This window comes from Schistocerca piceifrons, chromosome 8 (genome assembly GCF_021461385.2).
Source record: "Schistocerca piceifrons isolate TAMUIC-IGC-003096 chromosome 8, iqSchPice1.1, whole genome shotgun sequence".
In the NCBI taxonomy this organism is placed as follows: Eukaryota; Metazoa; Arthropoda; class Insecta; order Orthoptera; family Acrididae; genus Schistocerca; species Schistocerca piceifrons.
In genome coordinates this window covers 151,192,366-151,210,675 of record NC_060145.1, presented here as the reverse complement: position 1 = coordinate 151,210,675, position 18,310 = coordinate 151,192,366, and the positions used below count along the sequence as shown (strand labels likewise).

Sequence of the window (18,310 nt, the reverse complement as noted above, 5' to 3'; positions counted from 1 at the left end):
ATTTTTGAAGGTATCACTCATTTTACTGATATATGCATGTAGTTATGCATTCTCAAAACTAGTAAATTTGCAAAAATTATGTAAACTTGTCTAATACTGTTCTACATAATGGTCCAGGGACATAAGTTTGTTTATTTATCAATAAACACACTCAAGCAGTCTTGAAAGTACATCAGAAATCAGTTTATCCTCCCTTTTTATGTATATGACGGTGTAATCAAACTACACCCAGTTATGCTGCTATAGCAAAGTTTACATTCCTGTAAATAAATTGATCTTGCGATTAGAATATATTACAGTTTTCTGCCACAAGAAGTAATTTTTAAATTTATTACATGCCAAATGAACAGCTAGAAACTCCTCCTTCATAACAGTAAACGGCTTTCCATGCTTCTGTAGTGCCTCATATCCAAAGGCTCTTGCCCTGTGTTCTATATATTTATCTACAGTTCCCTTATCGTGGAACAAATGAGACTCCAACCCATTGCACTGCTGTGAGTCATGACACAGAATGGTTCAGTCAGGTCTGTGCAAAAATTTTACTTTCGTATATAATTCTATTAACCATGCCAAATACTACTTTGCAATGTTTGTTTGAAACCCAGCTGGAGGTTTCGTTTAAAAGGTTCTTTAAACAAGATGTGTTTAAAACTAATATACTGATGAACTTCCTATGGAACCCATAAAGCCAATAAAATGGTTTCAACTGCTTCTTTGCTTTTGGAACAGGAAATTTTGTGAAGGTTTAAACTTTTTTCTTGTCAGGCAAAATTCCTTCTTTAGTAATACTGCACCCAAAAGATAAAAGCTGCACTCTTTCAGTGACATACACCCCTCCCCCTCACCTTAATTTCTTATGTAATTCCCCAAACTTCCCCAGATTCTGTCAATAATTAAAACCTCAGCAACAGCAACATAGTGTTAATATACCCAAATGTTCCCTCCCTAAGGCAAAAGATAATTCGTGAACAAACTTAGCTGTAGGCTAAAAGGTACAAATGTAGTATTGCAGCAGCTTTGGTGTATATAAATGCAGCATACTTTCTGGAATTCTGTTGAAGTGGTATTTGATGGAAACTGGAAGTAAATTTTGAACAGGTTACTAATTTTATATATCCTGAACTGGTTACTAATTTTATGTATCCAAATGTTTGTGAACAATTCAGTGTTGTTTTCTGTGTCATCTGTTGCTTTTCAAACACTTCCTTGTCTTGAACCCAATACCAATCTTAACCCACCATCTACTTTTGACACAACTACCAGTCGGCTATTGTATTCACTGCCACTCTTCCGAGTTACTCACCAACTCTCCATTTTTTATATTTCCGTCTGTGCTGTCACCCTCTTTGTGAATGGTACCTCAAAGTTTAATGAAAAATTGTTCAAGTGGTTACAGTTTTAGCTTAAATTCATAATTTTTACTGTTCCAGGCTTCTTGTCAAAAACAGTCTACAACAGTTCCCTTAATTGTAGTTTGATTAGGACTAAACTTTTCTGCTTCCTCCAATTTAGCTTTATCTAAGTGACCTTGCTGTTTATCAATAGCTTCTTCCCCATTATAGTCACCACAAGAGTATCATCTCTCATCAGCAAAAGTTATCCCCATGCCCACCCAATTTGTTATTGGTTTTGGTACAGTTTTAAATAATCAGTCATGTTTTTGAAGAAATTCTGCTTCTTGAGTTAGTGAATACCATGAAATCCTACTTCAGTCCTCATGAACCAGCCCACCCTTTTGCAAACATTACATCCCCAACATAAAAGGATAAAAGTAACTTTACTTTACAAGCTTACTATATTTACCAGTTGTTCCCCTCATTTTCACTCCTACCACAGGCAGTTTTGAAATCAAGACTGTTTCATTTTCTCTCTTATTTTCTGAGGAATTCCACTGATAGGACAATCACATCAAGTAAATAATTTCCTTCCAATTTTCAGTTTTTGCATAAATGTACTGATTTACATGTAAATCATATTCCTCATTCTTGGATGGCAGACTTTGGTCCATTGTTAGACTGCTAGGAAAATGCAATATTTCTGCAAAGGAGTTTACTTAGAAAACACTTGTGTGGCCCATCAAAGATTATTGCTAAGGTGCGAGAGACCCATATCAAATAGATCTAACACATGTTGTTGGACATAAACAAAAGAGGGCAGTGTGAATGAGCTTAAGTTTGACCAATGAACATTTGTCATTTAAATTATGGAAAAATCTGAACCAGGAGATTCTTGAACACAGATCTCTATCTCATGAAAGGCAACATAAAACTTGCAATATATGGGTAACTATCTTAGTAAATACAAACACCTCAAGTGTTAACGGAATAGACAAATACTTGATCCCTTTTATTTAGTGTCCAGTAGTAAAAACTGCAGTTCAAAACCTGCAGCTAAGTGGAACCTGCTTTTTGTATAGGTGTATGCACACATATTTGTCCTCATAATGTGGAAATCCACAAAGTAGATTAGACTGATCATCAGAGATTGTCCATATATCTGATTTCATTTTATTATGGAATACTTATTCATGACTACAATAAATTTGCTGAAAGGTCAATAATCCTTGTTAGTATGTATGGATATCAGTGTGCAGTTAGGGTGAGACACTGCTGACTTTTGTAATTCATGGAGTGTAGAAGGCACATGTCTTATTTTCTGAATCCAATAATTTGCTTTTACAGAAATAAAATGCCTCTTTAATACCTCAGTACTGCTCTGAATCACCCCAGAAGGGTTTTTCCTCCTGTTTGCAAATTTCTTACCCATTCGAAATGAATTTCAATATGGTAGCAGAGATTTTGTTTACAGATGAATATGTATTTATTGTCCTGTAAACCAAATACTCCATTGAGGGTATTCTTTTTTGTGCATTTCAGGAATGAGTTATTTGAATTTTTTTCTGGAAAATATAAGAGCAGCTCTGAAGTTGAGCTATGCACTGAGATAAATAAGAATCTGTACACTGAAATTCTTGAAGAAAGGATATGCAACTATATGAAAATAACAGATTCTGTTTCAAAAGTTATAGTTATTGATGAAAGTGCAACAGAGTCATACCCTCAGCTGACTCAAAAAATGCAGGTAAAATTTCAGCAAACAGTTCTAAGAACTAACTTAGAAAAGGTACCTGTAATTATTATTAATCCCTTTTAATCCTTTTTCCGTGCAGCAAATGGTTGCAGCAGCCCTGAGATCAGGGCCACAGTATGAAGTTCTAGTGGATGCATTCAACTTGAAAATAACAAGACATGACATTGGCACTTTAAAGAAAAAAAATTGGCTTAATTGTCAGGTGAAATATACCTTCTTGTCAATCAATACCTCCATCTTGTCATAAACTTACCCTGGATATTGAAACTGGTTCTTGTTATAGGTTATCAATTTTTACATGAGTCTGCTCACTGAGAGGGGAAAACAGAATGGATATCCATCAATTTACACCTTCAACACTTTCTTCTTCCCAAGGCTGTACTCCAGTGGTTTTTCTGCAGTAAGGCGATGGACTCGGAAAGTAATAAAATAAATCATTACCTATAGTGCTTCCAAGGCCTATTAGTTTGTGTTTCATGTACTTCATTGATAAGTACTTACTAAAGCTTCTTACAGAGACTGGCAAATAGTAAATTCATAGGAGCAGCAGCAATGTTAAGAAAGGGAAAAAAAGGACTTGCCTAGGTGATGATTATTTTGAGTTGGAAGAGTAAATTACTGTATATTGCACCCTCAAAGTAGAGTAGTTATTTTGACTATTGACAATCTCATGTGAGAGGAATTTGAGATATTTTGATTTTACCATTCCAGTTACCCATAAATCATTGTAGTATGTACAATTATTGAACTATATGAAATAAAATTGTTGTAACTCCTAAACAGTATGTGTTACGACATTCAAAGTGCACGGTTGGCCACATGGCATGATGGGAATTATTATGCACTGTATGGTTTGATTTAGCAATGAAGCCCACTTTCATTTGAATATGTTCATCAATAAGTAAAATTAGTGCATCTGGGGGACTGAGAATCCACATTTCATGATGCAGAAGTCTCTTCGCCCTCAATGGGTGACTGTGTGATAGACAATGTCCAGTCACAGAATAATTGATGGCATGGTAATTACTGAATGGTACATTAAGGTTTTGGAAGATGATTTCTTCCCCATTATCCAAAGTGACCCTGATTTCAACAAGATGTGGTTCATGCAAGGAGCAGCTTGATCCCATTGAAGCAGGAGTGTGTTTGATGTCCTGGAGAAGAACTATGGGGACCGTATTCTAGCTCTGGGGTACTCAGAGGCCACTGGCATGAACCTCAATTGGCTGACATATTCTTCAGATCTGAACACATGTGACTCCTTTTTGTGGAGTTATATTAAAGACAAGGTGTACAGCAATAACCCCAAAACTATTGATGAACTGAAAACTGCCATTCAGGAGGTCATCAGCAGCATCAATGTTCCAGTGCTTCAGTGGGTCATGCAGAATTTAACTATTCACCTGCGTCACATCACCACCAATGATGACAGCATATTAGACATGTCATAACCTAAATCTGAATCCAAATATTTGCATTGGCATTTACATTTGGAATAGTGTGTGTGCGTGCCATATTTTATAACTAATTTGATTTTTTTTTCTTTCATTTTTCCCCCTGTATAGTTCAATAATTGTCATCATGTATGTATACTAATCATTTTGAGTATTTCTATGCTACAACAATGTTTCAAATACCACAAATGGTGCACTGGTATTTCTTTATTATACAAGCAAGTAATTACATATTAATGGTATCATGGATAGATTCATAGCCAGTCACTAAAGGAACTAAATATTTAAAAAGACTTAATTTGCAGATAGATAAAGAGCTAGAAGTTACTGTACAAATTGTGTCAGATGGGGATGATTCTCATTGACCTTGTTTATAGCCGACATACAGATTAATTTACATACACTGAACATTTACAGTCTAGTTGTCTTTAGGGAGTTTTGGAAGGTTACAATTTACAAATTGAGAAAATTGTTTGACAAAAACAAGAGTTAATTGAACTTAAAAATCCTAATATGGCAAGGCTTTCTTTCAGTAGTTTTTAATAACTTCTGTTCCCAGTGCATTTACAGTTTAGTGTAGTCTGTGCCTGATGACAAAATTAAATTGCTCTTTTAAGATGAATACATATCTACCTAATACAAATTACAATAACGATCAGTACATAAGATTTCCACCGTTGTCTAGAGTTCAGTGTGGTATTTTCCTAGTGCAATTTTTTTTTAATTACTAGCCTGTAAGCATGAGGTCAGGGATTGGAACTCTTGCAGAAAAGTTTAGTTTTTAAACTCTGCCTTCTCCAAATCATTATAACATGTTGTAATCATCATAATACAAGGTATGTCCACAAAGTAAGTTCTGTTTGGTTATATAACAGAAACATGTACAGATACAGAAAAAAATATTTATTTTACAAAAATCTAAAACTGCTAAAGTATTTCTCTACATAGCTTCCAAAATTTTGTAGATACTTGTCATAACATGGCACAAGTTTTTGTATGCCTTCTTCATAGAAGGTTGCTGCCTGTGTATTCAATCGGTAATCCTCGACGCTTGTGTGTATTGTGCAGCGAAATTTATAAATGGTCTCACAGTAACCGAGTTCATTGATTGTTTGGCCTCATGGTAAGAAATCAATCAGCAAAATGCCTTTTCTGTCCCAAAAATTGTGCACATGACTTTTTGAGGTGTCAAGATTTGCTCAGGCTTACACTTAATTGGGGATGAAGTGTGCCTCCATTCCGTTGATTGCCGTTTTGTTTCAGCGGCGTCAAACGATACCCAAGTTTCATCCCCCTGACTATCAGAGAAAGAAAACCATTGCCTTCTTCATTGAAGTGTGTCAAAAACTGAAGTGCACTGCCATCTCTTGTTTTTTGTGTTGTTCAGTAAGAATTTTGGGTACCCAATGCGAGTAAAGTATTCAAAATTTCAGTTTTTCAGTAACAATCTCATGAATTAGTGATCATGAGATTTGCACAACTTCCATAGCAATGGCACTAAGTATAAACTTAACAGTTGTGCTTAATCTTCTCTTTAATTGTGTGAACCAGTTCATCAGTAACCACAGATGGGCGTCCACTTTGTTCTTCATCGTACACTTGATCATGTCCTTCATTGAACAGTCTGACCCATCTTCTAACCATTGAATCACTCATAGCATTTTGTCCATAAACCTCACAGATTTTCTGAAGAATTTCCTTTGGTTTAACTTTCTTTGCATTTAGAAAACCAATCATAGATCTGATTTCACACGCTGCGGCATTTTCAATTATGGTTGACTTTACAAAGAAGCACTGCAAAGCACACGTCAGCAGCAGCAATCTGAAAATGATGTACATGTTTTCTCCTTGAGTCAGAGTAAATGCTGTGCATGCTCGGAACTACGATTGTAGTGCTGCTGCGAATAGAAATAGAAATGGAACTGACTTTGTGGATGACCCTCGTATGTTGCTAATGAAAGAACTTTTCTAAGCCTTAATTGTTATGGAAGATGCATTTTCCCCTTGATATGTGACTAAGTAGTTCCATTTACAAGAAATAGCTTGAGAAAAAGCTTTTTCAGTACCTCAGTTTGTGTGTGTGTTAAATCTGATATACATTTATAGCCATTTTAAGCATAACCAGTAAAGTAAGTTCTATGAGTTAGTGTTTTCAGGCTAATGTCAGTATACCAAGTAGTGCAATTAATAATAAATGCTGCTCTTTACACTGAGTTGACAAAGTTGTGGGATACTTACTAATTCATGTTGGACCTCCTTTTGTCCAGCATGGTGCAGCAACTTGATGTGACACACTCAACAAGCAGTTGGAAGTCCCCTGTAAAGTAAAAATATAGAGCCATGCTGCTTCTATAGCCTACCAAAATTGGGGAAATATTTTGTTCTGTCCCACATTTTGCCGGCCGAAGTGGCCGAGCGGTTAAAGGCACTTCAGTCTGGAACCTCACGACCGCTACGGTCGCAGGTTCGAATCCTGCCTCGGGCATGGATGTGTGTGACGTCCTTAGGTTAGTTAGGTTTAAGTAGTTCTAAGTTCTAGGGGACTTATGACCACAGCAGTTGAGTCCCATAGTGCTCAGAGCCATTTGAACCATTTTTATCCCACATTTTCCATTGTTTTTGTATGTTTTGTACAGTGAAAGCATCTTCTACCAGATGCCAGCAAGGTTATCAGTGTAGCATTTAAGACTTTTTCTATTTGGTTTAGTGCTGTTTTTTTTCATTAGTGAACAAGAGTACCATAAGTCAGTACGTGTCTTAAGGAAATTATTAAACAGTTGATTGATCTGTGTCATATTGATAAATTAACCTTTCTGAGAAAGTCTGTGAATAACTTAAGATATTCCTCTTTCTGACGTCTAACCCATGTCATGCTTGGCTTCTTATTTGCAACCTTATAATTCTTATCTGACTGTGTATACTGGAATATTAGGAGCAGAGGATCGTGATCTGCAAAACATTCATCTGCAGTGCTTACACTACATTGGTTTCTTGAAAAATTAACTACATTATTGTCCAAACAGCCATTTCCACGTGTCGGGCTATTGTTAGTATAATATAGATTTAGGGATCTGACTAGGTTTAATAATGTTTTGTGTTGAGTTCCTCTGTGTCTAGCAAGTCAGTGTTGGAATCACCACATGTTGCTACATTTGTTTTGAGTTTTAAGATTTTTCTCATCATCTGACCAAATTTCTCAAAAACTAAGTTAAAATCATGGTTTTGAGATCTATACAAGCTAAGAATTACAATATTTTGGTCTATCAGTCTTAAACAAGTAAATTCGCTCTATAATTCTGAGGTGTATGAACTTACATCTATTTTAGACGATTGTATACATTGTCTGATAAATACTGCGGCCCCTCCATTTTTTCTCTCGTTTCTACACATTATAGCTGCCAGAATGTACTCCTTAGGTATGAACAAATCTACTTGATATTCAGTAAGCCAATGTTCTGAGACACATAGTACATCACATTCATTTTATATTACAAAAATGTTCCAACTCTTAACAGCTTGTTCCTAATGCTGCAGTGACTTCCAGGATGGTAAGTGAGCCTACTTTACATCTATTTTGTTCCCCCTCTGAGCCATTAAGATTTTGTTTTTTTACTTTTGTGTGTTTTAATTTCCTCTTCAGCAAGCTTGTCATTATTTTTGGACCAAATCCTGTAAGCAGTTTCCCTGTGAAGGAGCACTGAACACAATTATAAGCTTAATAATGTGTTTTTCACGAATTATTTCTTCTGTAGCCTGGTTTATATTTGTGATAAGTTCCCTTTTGCCATGCTGATTCAGGTGCATACCATGTCCAGTGAAACTGTTCCTTTCATAGCCACTAATATCTGATAATTTTACGTTTGTAAATTCAGCACAAAAATATCTCAGTTCATCATTAGTATGCCTAATTTCTGTACTGACACATGACCAATCGGGCAGGGCATACCTGAGTGGTAGAGTGGCTACAATAACATTGGTAAAGTATAAGTATTGTATTATTAAGATCAGATTCTTGATTAATCTGTTGGGATTGTTTTTGTTTACATCGTTTGCACCTCCGATTGGCACTACACAGTCCTTTTTTGAGAGTTTAGAGCATTTATTGTTTATACCAACAGTAATTGTGTCGAAATTTGTCCCTGGTTTTACTACAATGTAACTACTTACACTGTTCCTGGCCTGCATTGACATTAGATTTGAGATGTTTTGTGCATGGCTGGCCCCAAATAATTTCACCTCATATTTCTGTGGACACCGCTGCACTTTCACATTGGACGTCTTGTATTCATTAGCAATCGGGTGCCGAACAGTCCTTTTTTGCTTACCCTTTTGATTTTCTCCTGCACAATACTCGGGGCGACAATGTTTTTTGCTTGGTGCCACGTATCCATACATGAGGTGTGGAAGTCATTCGGATGGGATTCTTTTCCACATAGTCTTTATTCTAAGACACTATATTTTTCACTGAGAGCAATGTACCTTTTGTTTAAAGCATTGATACCACTCTAAAGCACTTTTATTATTTTGTCTTTGTCCCTGACGGCATTTATGATCTCTCGTTCATGTATTTCTGTGATGCAGGTGCGGCATGTCCATGTAAAGTTGTTTATTACAAATTCTATACACACTTTTGAGCATTTCTCGTGGAACCAGCATCGAAACTCTTTGCACTGAACTCCTTTTATCACCTCATAAGCACATGCTTTACTCTTATGACTTTGAATTTCATTTTTGCCATGACTTTTGTGACTAACAACATTAACTGGCACCATCTTGCAAGTGCAAGACCAGTAGAAGAGGGTGTTATGGATGCATGTTGCTCCAACTGCCATTCCATTTTCAGTCTGCTAATTCCCATCATGTGGCCACAATAATGTGGGAAACGTTTTCACAGGATCTCCTGAGTACAAATGACAGCTCCACCAATGCACTGCCCTAGTATGCCTTGTGTACGTGATACTACTGCCATCTGTATATGTACGTATTGCTATCCCATTACTTCATTCACCTCATTGTATAAACACTTACTTAAAATTGTTTTCCATGTCTAGTCTTCCTTTCCATAATTATTTTATGGACATGCAATGATTAAATTTAAAATTCTCTCTGGCATTTACACTTGTTCTGAATGTACATTAGACATTACCAGAGATCAATTTTCCACCTCCTGGTGTTATATTTGATATGAGTCAAATCACTGTAACTGTGTCACAGAAACAAGTGACAGCTGTATTTTATTTATTTATTTTCAGATTGACATATTTGCCTATGAAATACTTATAGTACCTATTCATCTCAGTATACACTGGTGTATGGTTGCAATAAACTTCAAGAAAAAAACTATATGCTACTATGACAGTATGAACAGCAGCAATAATGTCTGTTTAAAGGTAAGTTAAATAAATTAATTCCTATGTTTCAAATGTTTTGTTTTATTTTTGTGGTCTCCTTGATACTTTAAGTAACTGAAACAGTGGAATGAGGAATGGTAACATCAAATGAAGTAAGTTTGTTTCATTTAGTAAAAACTAATTCTTCGTAATAAAGTGGGGAAAATCCCTTTTTGTGCCTGAAAATAAACTTTTCGCCCTTTTGGGCATTTACTGAGCTATATCACTGGCACATACATTGACTTCTCTTAAGTCTTCAGGGGTTCTATGGAATGGAGTAGTAGTATATATCCAGTTATGTATCACTTTTTGGCTCTGAAGGCACTGAGGATGGAAGTCATCTTCCTCTTCAAACCCCACTTTGGTAAGTTAGTTTTCACCAGCAGCACAGTCAACTGTGCATTCTTTAATTCTTCTATCAAAATTTAATGCTTGTAGTCTCACCCTCTTGAAGCCATACTAACTTACAGGTTCCATTCCAAGCTGTGATATTAGACTCTTCAGTGCATCAAATGTCCTGTGCTCCATGGATGATTTGCATTCATCAAATGTATGTCTGAATTCTTCACTGTACTCATGAGCTGCTGCTTGTGTAGTTGGAGCAGAAATGCCTGCCTGTCCACAACTGCAGCTCTCATCCCATTAATTACTATGTAACACATCTAAGTATGACACCTGATCTCTTCATTTCGGCAGATTTATTCCAGGAAGGGGAGCCATACCAGCCTGGCTGTTGTTTTAAGAACAGTGCTGCTTGCAGCCTATTTAATGCACACCAAGTTTTATGAACGTTATTTCTTGCTGCAACTTTCTTGCTAGAATCATTCTTACAGGCACCAAAATTATGTAGCATACTGTATGCAAAGAGAGGAATTTCTTTTCGTAAGTTTGAAATATCACAGGTACAGATCTCCCTGAGGCAGCTAGCTTTCTCACTAGGAATCAAATACCTGGATATTAACATTAAAGATGTCACCCACTACATGGTTAGCACCTCAGGTTTTGGCATCTTAGGTTGCTAAAAGGTATACTTGATACTAAAAAGTGAGGAGGACATTTAAAAGGGCCATCACATGCCATTCAGTTTCTACAAATTTCTGTAAATGCCTTGTGGCCTCAGGAATGCAGACCAAACCTGGCAATGATTTATTGATAATATCCTGTTTAAGCTCCCTTTTTACTATGCATATTTGGATAACATTCTAATTTTGTCCCCCTCATGGTAAGAGCACAATCTGCATCGCCAAGTTCATGATGTGCTTACTGATAATGGGTGACAATGGCAATGACATCATTGTTAATGATCGCAAATGAAGTTTTTCTCCACAGCCACCTTGTCAGTGCTGTTGGTATCTGCTCTGTGTCATAGTGAATAGAGTTCATTAGGCAACTGTTGCAGCTACAAGATTTCCATGAACTAAGTCATTTTCTCGGATAATTAACTTACATTGCGACACCTCCCTAAGGTGGTCACCATACAGCTGCCACCCAAAGAAGCTCTAGCTGGCAAGAAAATAACTGGGAAGCACAGAGTAATGTGGACTCCATGTATGGAACATGCCCTTGTCAAAATTAAAGACTGTCTTGCATGTGCCATGACTTATGCACATCCTCTGCCTAATGCCCAGTTGGTGATTGTCAGACATAAGTGACTTCATCATAGGGGTAGTTCTGAAGCAAGAAGCAGTGAGCACACAATACCCACTTAATTTTCTTTCCTGTAAACTGACGGATTCTCAGTGCAAGTGGTCTGCCTGCAACTTGAACTATTTGCAGTGTATAAGGTGGTCCACAAGTTTAAATATGGTAGGGAGGACAGACTTTCATTGTTTACACAGACTACCAACCTCTGGCAGATTAAATAACAGCCATTTGAAAGGTTACTACCATTGGTGGTTCCATCATCTAGACTGTATATGTCAGATATCACAGAGCTGACATCATCATCACACACTAATGGTGTTCTGAAGAGGAAGTCAAGCATGTTGTGCTCTGTAGCATGTTCCATCACTAGGTGGTCAAGTGCACTGTAGGAGAGAGAGAGAGAGAGAGAGAGAGAGAGAGAGAGAGAGAGAGAGAGAGAGAGAGAGAGAGAGAGAGAGAGAGAGAGATATACTTGAATGGACGATGGCTCATCAGTTGGGTCCTCGAATCTTTGATCCTTTTATTTTCTTTCCAGTGTGGTATCACTCAGTGTTTTTCCCACTATCCCTTTGTCTATGCCATTGTCATGACCACCTTGCTTATTTTGGCAGTGCTGCTTGCTTGTCTGATTTCCTACAATTTCCCAACCATATACATACCTAGGTAGTAAACTTCCTGATTATCTGGCTGGAGGGTGGGGGAGTGACCACCTACAGCATGTCCTTCATGACACCCAACATCCCCCTGCCCACTCCCTCTCCCTCCCCCATTCCCAACAGGTGCAGATTTATGCCTTTACGTCAAATCCCTTGTTGCTCAATTGTGGGCTGACTTTTGGGAGGTCATCCCTCTGTTTAACAAACTTTGCACAATCAAGGAGACTCCCACCATCTGGCACTCTTCCCTTCAACTCCCCTGATGGGAATATACCATCCTACAATTTTCATGTCAGCTTTTCTTGGTTGAGCCAGGGTTTTTTTACTCCACGAAGAGCCACCACTGCCCTTTGCAGTTGGGTGGGGGGAAGCTGACCCCTCATGGTGATACAGATTTTTCTGTCCTGCCCCTGCCTTTTAGCACTACACAATAAATACACCCTCCCATCTACCTTGTCCTGAGTGTTAGTGGAGAACAGTTACAAGAGTTATTCTAACATGGTTACATCTGTTCTCTGTTTCTTCATGCAAGTGTTTTGTCCTCCCAGGTTTACGTCCATGAAATTCCCTCTGGAATGAAGTCTCTCAGTTGTCATTGGTTGTGGAGGCCCTAACCTTGCCGCCACACTGACATGTTTCTCCCCTCCTTTTTCCCTGTATTTTGTCTGGCCTTTTCTACTGTTTTGTTTTCCTTTTCCTTGTCTCTTCCTCAGCTGTTGTCATGATTATGGTGCAGGGTTGGAAAGTGCTGGTGCCAGTGCCAGTGCCATTGCTGGTGCCCCATAAAAATTTGGTACCACTGTTTCCCTCCCCCCCACTGCCTCCCCCCCCCACTGCCTCCCCCCCCCACTGCCTCCCCCCCCCACTGCCCCCCCCCCCCACTGCCTCCTCCCCCCCCACTGCCTCCCTCCCTCCCCCCACTGCCTCCCTCCCTCCCCCCACTGCCTCCCTCCCTCCCCCCACTGCCTCCCTCCCTCCCCCCACTGCCTCCCTCCCTCCCCCCACTGCCTCCATCCCTCCCCCCACTGCCTCCCTCCCTCCCCCCACTGCCTCCCTCCCTCCCCCCACTGCCTCCCTCCCTCCCCCCACTGCCTCCCTCCCTCCCCCCACTGCCTCCCTCCCTCCCCCCACTGCCTCCCTCCCTCCCCCCACTGCCTCCCTCCCTCCCCCCACTGCCTCCCTCCCTCCCCCCACTGCCTCCATCCCTCCCCCCACTGCCTCCATCCCTCCCCCCACTGCCTCCATCCCTCCCCCCACTGCCTCCATCCCTCCCCCCACTGCCTCCATCCCTCCCCCCACTGCCTCCATCCCTCCCCCCACTGCCTCCATCCCCCCCCACTGCCTCCATCCCCCCCACTGCCTCCATCCCCCCCCACTGCCTCCATCCCCCCCCACTGCCTCCATCCCCCCCCCCACTGCCTCCATCCCCCCACCCACTGCCTCCATCCCCCCACCCACTGCCTCCATCCCCCCCCCCCCCACTGCCTCCATCCCCCCCCCACTGCCTCCATCCCGCCCCCCACTGCCTCCATCCCGCCCCCCCCACTGCCTCCATCCCTCCCCCCCCACTGCCTCCCTCCCCCCCCCACTGCCTCCCTCCCCCCCCACTGCCTCCCTCCTCCCCCCCCCCCCCACTGCCTCCCCCCCCCCACTGCCTCCCCCCACTGCCTCCCCCCCACTGCCTCCCCCCCCCCCCCACTGCCTCCCCCCCACTGCCTCCCTCCCCCCCCACTGCCTCCCTCGCCTCCCCCCTGCCTCCCTCCCCCCTGCCTCCCTCCCCTCCCACTGCCTCCCTCCCTCCCCCCCCACTGCCTCCCTCCACCCCCACTGCCTCCCTCCCCCCCCACTGCCTCCCTCCCTCCACCCCCCCCCCCCCACTGCCTCCATCCCTCCCCCCCCCACTGCCTCCCTCCCCCCCACTGACTACCTCCCCCCCCACTGACTACCTCCCCCCCCACCGACTGACTCCCCCCCCACCGACTGACTCCCCCCATTGCCTCACTCCCCCCCCCCCCCCCCACTGCCTCACTCCACCCCCCCTCACCCCACTGCCTCTCTCCCCCCACTGCCTCTCTCCCCCCACTGCCTCTCTCCCCCAACTGCCTCTCTCCCCCCACTGCCTCTCTCCCCCCACTGCCTCTCTCCCCCCACTGCCTCCCCCCCCACTGCCTCTCTCCCCCCACTGCCTCCCTCCCCACTGCCTCCCTCCCCCACTGCCTCCCCCCCCCACTGCCTCCCTCCCCCCCCCCCCACTGCCTCCCCCCCCACTGCCTCCCTCCCCCCCCCCCCACTGCCTCCCCCCCCCCACTGCCTCCCTCCCCCCAATGCCTCCCCCCCCAATGCCTCCCTCCCCCCTAATGCCTACCCCCCCCCCCCCCACTGCCTTCCCCCCCCCACTTCCTCCCTCCCCCCCCACTGCCTCCCCCCCCACTGCCTCCCCCCCCCACTGCCTCCCTCCCCCCCCCACTACCTCCCTCCCCCCCCACTGCCTCCCTCCCTCCCCCCCCACTGCCTCCCCCCCCCACTGCCTCCCCCCCAATGCCTCCCGCCGCCCACTGCCTCCCCCCCACTGCCTCCCCCCCACTGCCTCCCCCCCCACTGCCTCCCCCCCCCCACTGCCTCCCCCACCCCACTGCCTCCCCCCGACCACTGCCTCCCCCGTCGCCCACTGCCTCCCCCGCCGCCCACTGCCTCCCCCGCCGCCCACTGCCTCCCTCGCCGCCCACTGCCTCCCCCGCCGCCCACTGCCTCCCCCGCCGCCCACTGCCTCCCCCGCCGCCCACTGCCTCCCCCGCCGCCCACTGCCTCCCCCGCCGCCCACTGCCTCCCCCGCCGCCCACTGCCTCCCCCGCCGCCCACTGCCTCCCCCGCCGCCCACTGCCTCCCCCGCCGCCCACTGCCTCCCCCGCCGCCCACTGCCTCCCCCGCCGCCCACTGCCTCCCCCGCCGCCCACTGCCTCCCCCGCCGCCCACTGCCTCCCCCGCCGCCCACTGCCTCCCCCGCCGCCCACTGCCTCCCCCGCCGCCCACTGCCTCCCCCGCCGCCCACTGCCTCCCCCCGCCGCCCACTGCCTCCCCCGCCGCCCACTGCCTCCCCCGCCGCCCACTGCCTCCCCCGCCGCCCACTGCCTCCCCCGCCGCCCACTGCCTCCCCCGCCGCCCACTGCCTCCCCCGCCGCCCACTGCCTCCCCCGCCGCCCACTGCCTCCCCCGCCGCCCACTGCCTCCCCCGCCGCCCACTGCCTCCCCCGCCGCCCACTGCCTCCCCCGCCGCCCACTGCCTCCCGCCATCCCACCGCTGCCCGCGTACTTCACCACCAGAAAGGGTCTATGCCAGCTGTTCAACTCCTCCACATACAGCATCACCATCGAGATCCCATCCCTGTCATTCAAACTGACTGGCAGTCACTCTTCAAAACTTCAGGCCCTCACAAGGACTAACATCTCAATCCATAGAACTCCTTACTGAACCCAAACCAAGAATCCCCGTCTTTTACCTTCTTCCTAAGATCCACAAACCCAACCTCTCTGGCTGTTCCATAGTTACTGGCTTCAAAGCACCCACCAAATGTATGTATGTCTGTCTGTCTGTCTGTCTGTCTTTGTTGAACACCTTCAACCTACAGTATAGAGCCACCCTTCCTATATTAAAGATACCATCCATATCCTAGATATGCAGAAAATTATGCCTGTCTCATCTCCATAAAACACCTTGCTTGTCACCACTGATGCCATCTCCCTCTACACTAACATTTGCCATGTATATGGTCTGTCTGTTGCTAACATCACCTTAACCAGGACTCACCTGATTCCAAATGTAAGATGTCCTTTCTGCTGATCTTAATTAACTTCTTCTTACCAACAACTACTTTACCTTTGAGGGGCAGACAAACAAACAGGTCAGAGGCATAACCTTGGCTCCTTCCTATGTCATCCTTTTCATGGGTCATTTGAAATGGACGTTCCTGAGAACCATAAGCCTTCAGTTTATGGTTTCCTTTAGATACAGTGGTGACATCTTTGCCATATGGTGTGTTGAGATTGCCCTTTTAAATTTTTTTGAATCTTTCAATACTTCCACCCAATTAAAATTTGCAGGTCATATTCCAAATCTCACAACACTTCCTTGCTGTTGATCTCATCCTCACTAACGCTCAGTCATCAACTTCTGTTTACATGAAACCTACTAAGAAACAACAGTAATTGTATTTTGACAGGTACCTCCTGTACAGTCTTGGCATTACAGGGAAACATATTTGTTCAGATGCAGATGCTTCACAGCAACACCCCATCATTCTCACCTCAGCCTTCATTAGCATAATTACTACACTAGTCTACATCTAAATGTATGTAGATAGTCCACAAATCACATTTAAGGGCCTGGCAGAGTGTTCATCGATTGAGCTTCACAATAAATCTCTATTATCAAATCTCATACAGTGCATGGAATAAAAAATACCTACATCTTTCAGTTTGAGCTCTGATTCCCCTTATTTTATTATGGTGATTGTTTCTCCCTTTGTAAGTCAGCATCAACAAAATATTTTCACATTTGGAGGAGAAAGTTGGTGATATAAATTTCATGAGAAGAGTCTGCCACAATGAAAAACACATTTGTTTTAACGATGTCCACCCCAAATCCTGGATCATTTCAATGACACTCTCTCCCCTATTTTACAGTGATACAAAATGTGCTGCCCTTCTTTGAACTTTCTCAATGTACTCCATCAATTCTATCTGTTAAGGATCCTCATGTGGATGACCTCACACTTTTCATTATTTAGCATCAGTTGCCAATTTTCATGCCATACAGCTATCTTTCCTAAATCATTTTGAAATTTGTTTTTATCTTCTGATGACTTCAATAAAAGACAGCATCATCTGCAAACAACCTAAGACAACTGCTCAGATTGTCTCCTAAATCGTTTATATACATAAGGAACAGCCAGATATCTATTAACACTACCTTGGGGAATGCTAGAAATAACTTCTCTTTTACTGAATGACTTTCCATCAAGTACTATGAACTGTGATCTCTCTGACAGGAAATCATGAATCCAGTCACATAACTGAGATAATATTCAATAAGCACGCAATTTCACTAGAAACCGCTTGTGTGGTACAGTGTCAAAAGACTTCTGGAAATCAGGAAACATGGAATAAATTTGAAATACCTTGTCTATAGCACTCAACACTTTGTTTGAGTGAAGACCTAGTTGTATTTCAGAAGAGTGATGGCTAGTTCAGAAACATATTTTTCTGGGCCATCACATCTAGTCCTGGTACTGCTGTCCCTAACAAACAACAACTTGCAAGTACACCTCTCACCACTCACCACTCAGTATTATACTGGTTTTAAATGTATTAATCAGCTCCTTCAACAAGGCTATGACATGCTAAAATCATGCCCTGAAATGAGGTCCATTATGTTTGACAGTTTGCCCACACACCTAGAATAACTTTTTGTTGATGCACCCCCACCACAAAAACAATCACCACTGTCCTGTCTTGCTGAGACCCTATGCCATTTCCCTATCCCACAGTTCTTGTGACTGTCCCCAATGTAAGACTTGCCCTCTGCATGCTCCTACCACCGCCTTTACCAGCCCTGTAACTGGAAAACCATAATCTATCAAAGGGAGAGCCATCTGTGAAATGACACATTGTGTACCAGCTGTTGTGTAAACTCTTTTTGTGACTACTGCCAAGTTATCAATTAGGATTAATTTGCATAGATGAAATATCATGTTGCAGAGCATGCTCTACTACATGACAGTCATAACTTTGGTGCCTGTTTCACCACACGTTTCTGGATTCTTCCACCAGACATGACTTTTTCAGAACTCTGTAAGTGAGAACTGGTGTTACAATATTCGCTTGGTTCTTGTCACCTACCTGGCTTTAATTTACATTAATTGCTTTCCTTGGTCTTAGCATTTGTTCTCAGTGACTGTTCCCTTCTTCATTCCCTTTCAAGTTTGTACATATTTTTATTTCTGATTTGTGTATTTACCTCCACCTCCTCCCTCCACCCTCTACCACTGCCACATATAATGTGTTTAGCTTTCAGCTCTTT

The 18,310-nt window shown here is 43.4% G+C and overlaps 1 protein-coding gene across 1 annotated transcript in view; it reads left to right on the top strand.

Moving 5' to 3' along the window:
- Nucleotides 1-18,310, top strand: part of LOC124712146 (sentrin-specific protease 1-like) — a 40,561-nt gene that overhangs the window by 5,544 nt on the left and 16,707 nt on the right. The window contains exons 3-6 of the mRNA XM_047242443.1: nucleotides 2,914-3,081; nucleotides 3,170-3,292; nucleotides 3,374-3,511; nucleotides 9,797-9,934. Of these exons, the coding sequence (XP_047098399.1) occupies nucleotides 2,914-3,081; nucleotides 3,170-3,292; nucleotides 3,374-3,511; nucleotides 9,797-9,934 (567 nt within the window). The remainder of the gene's footprint in view (nucleotides 1-2,913; nucleotides 3,082-3,169; nucleotides 3,293-3,373; nucleotides 3,512-9,796; nucleotides 9,935-18,310) is intronic.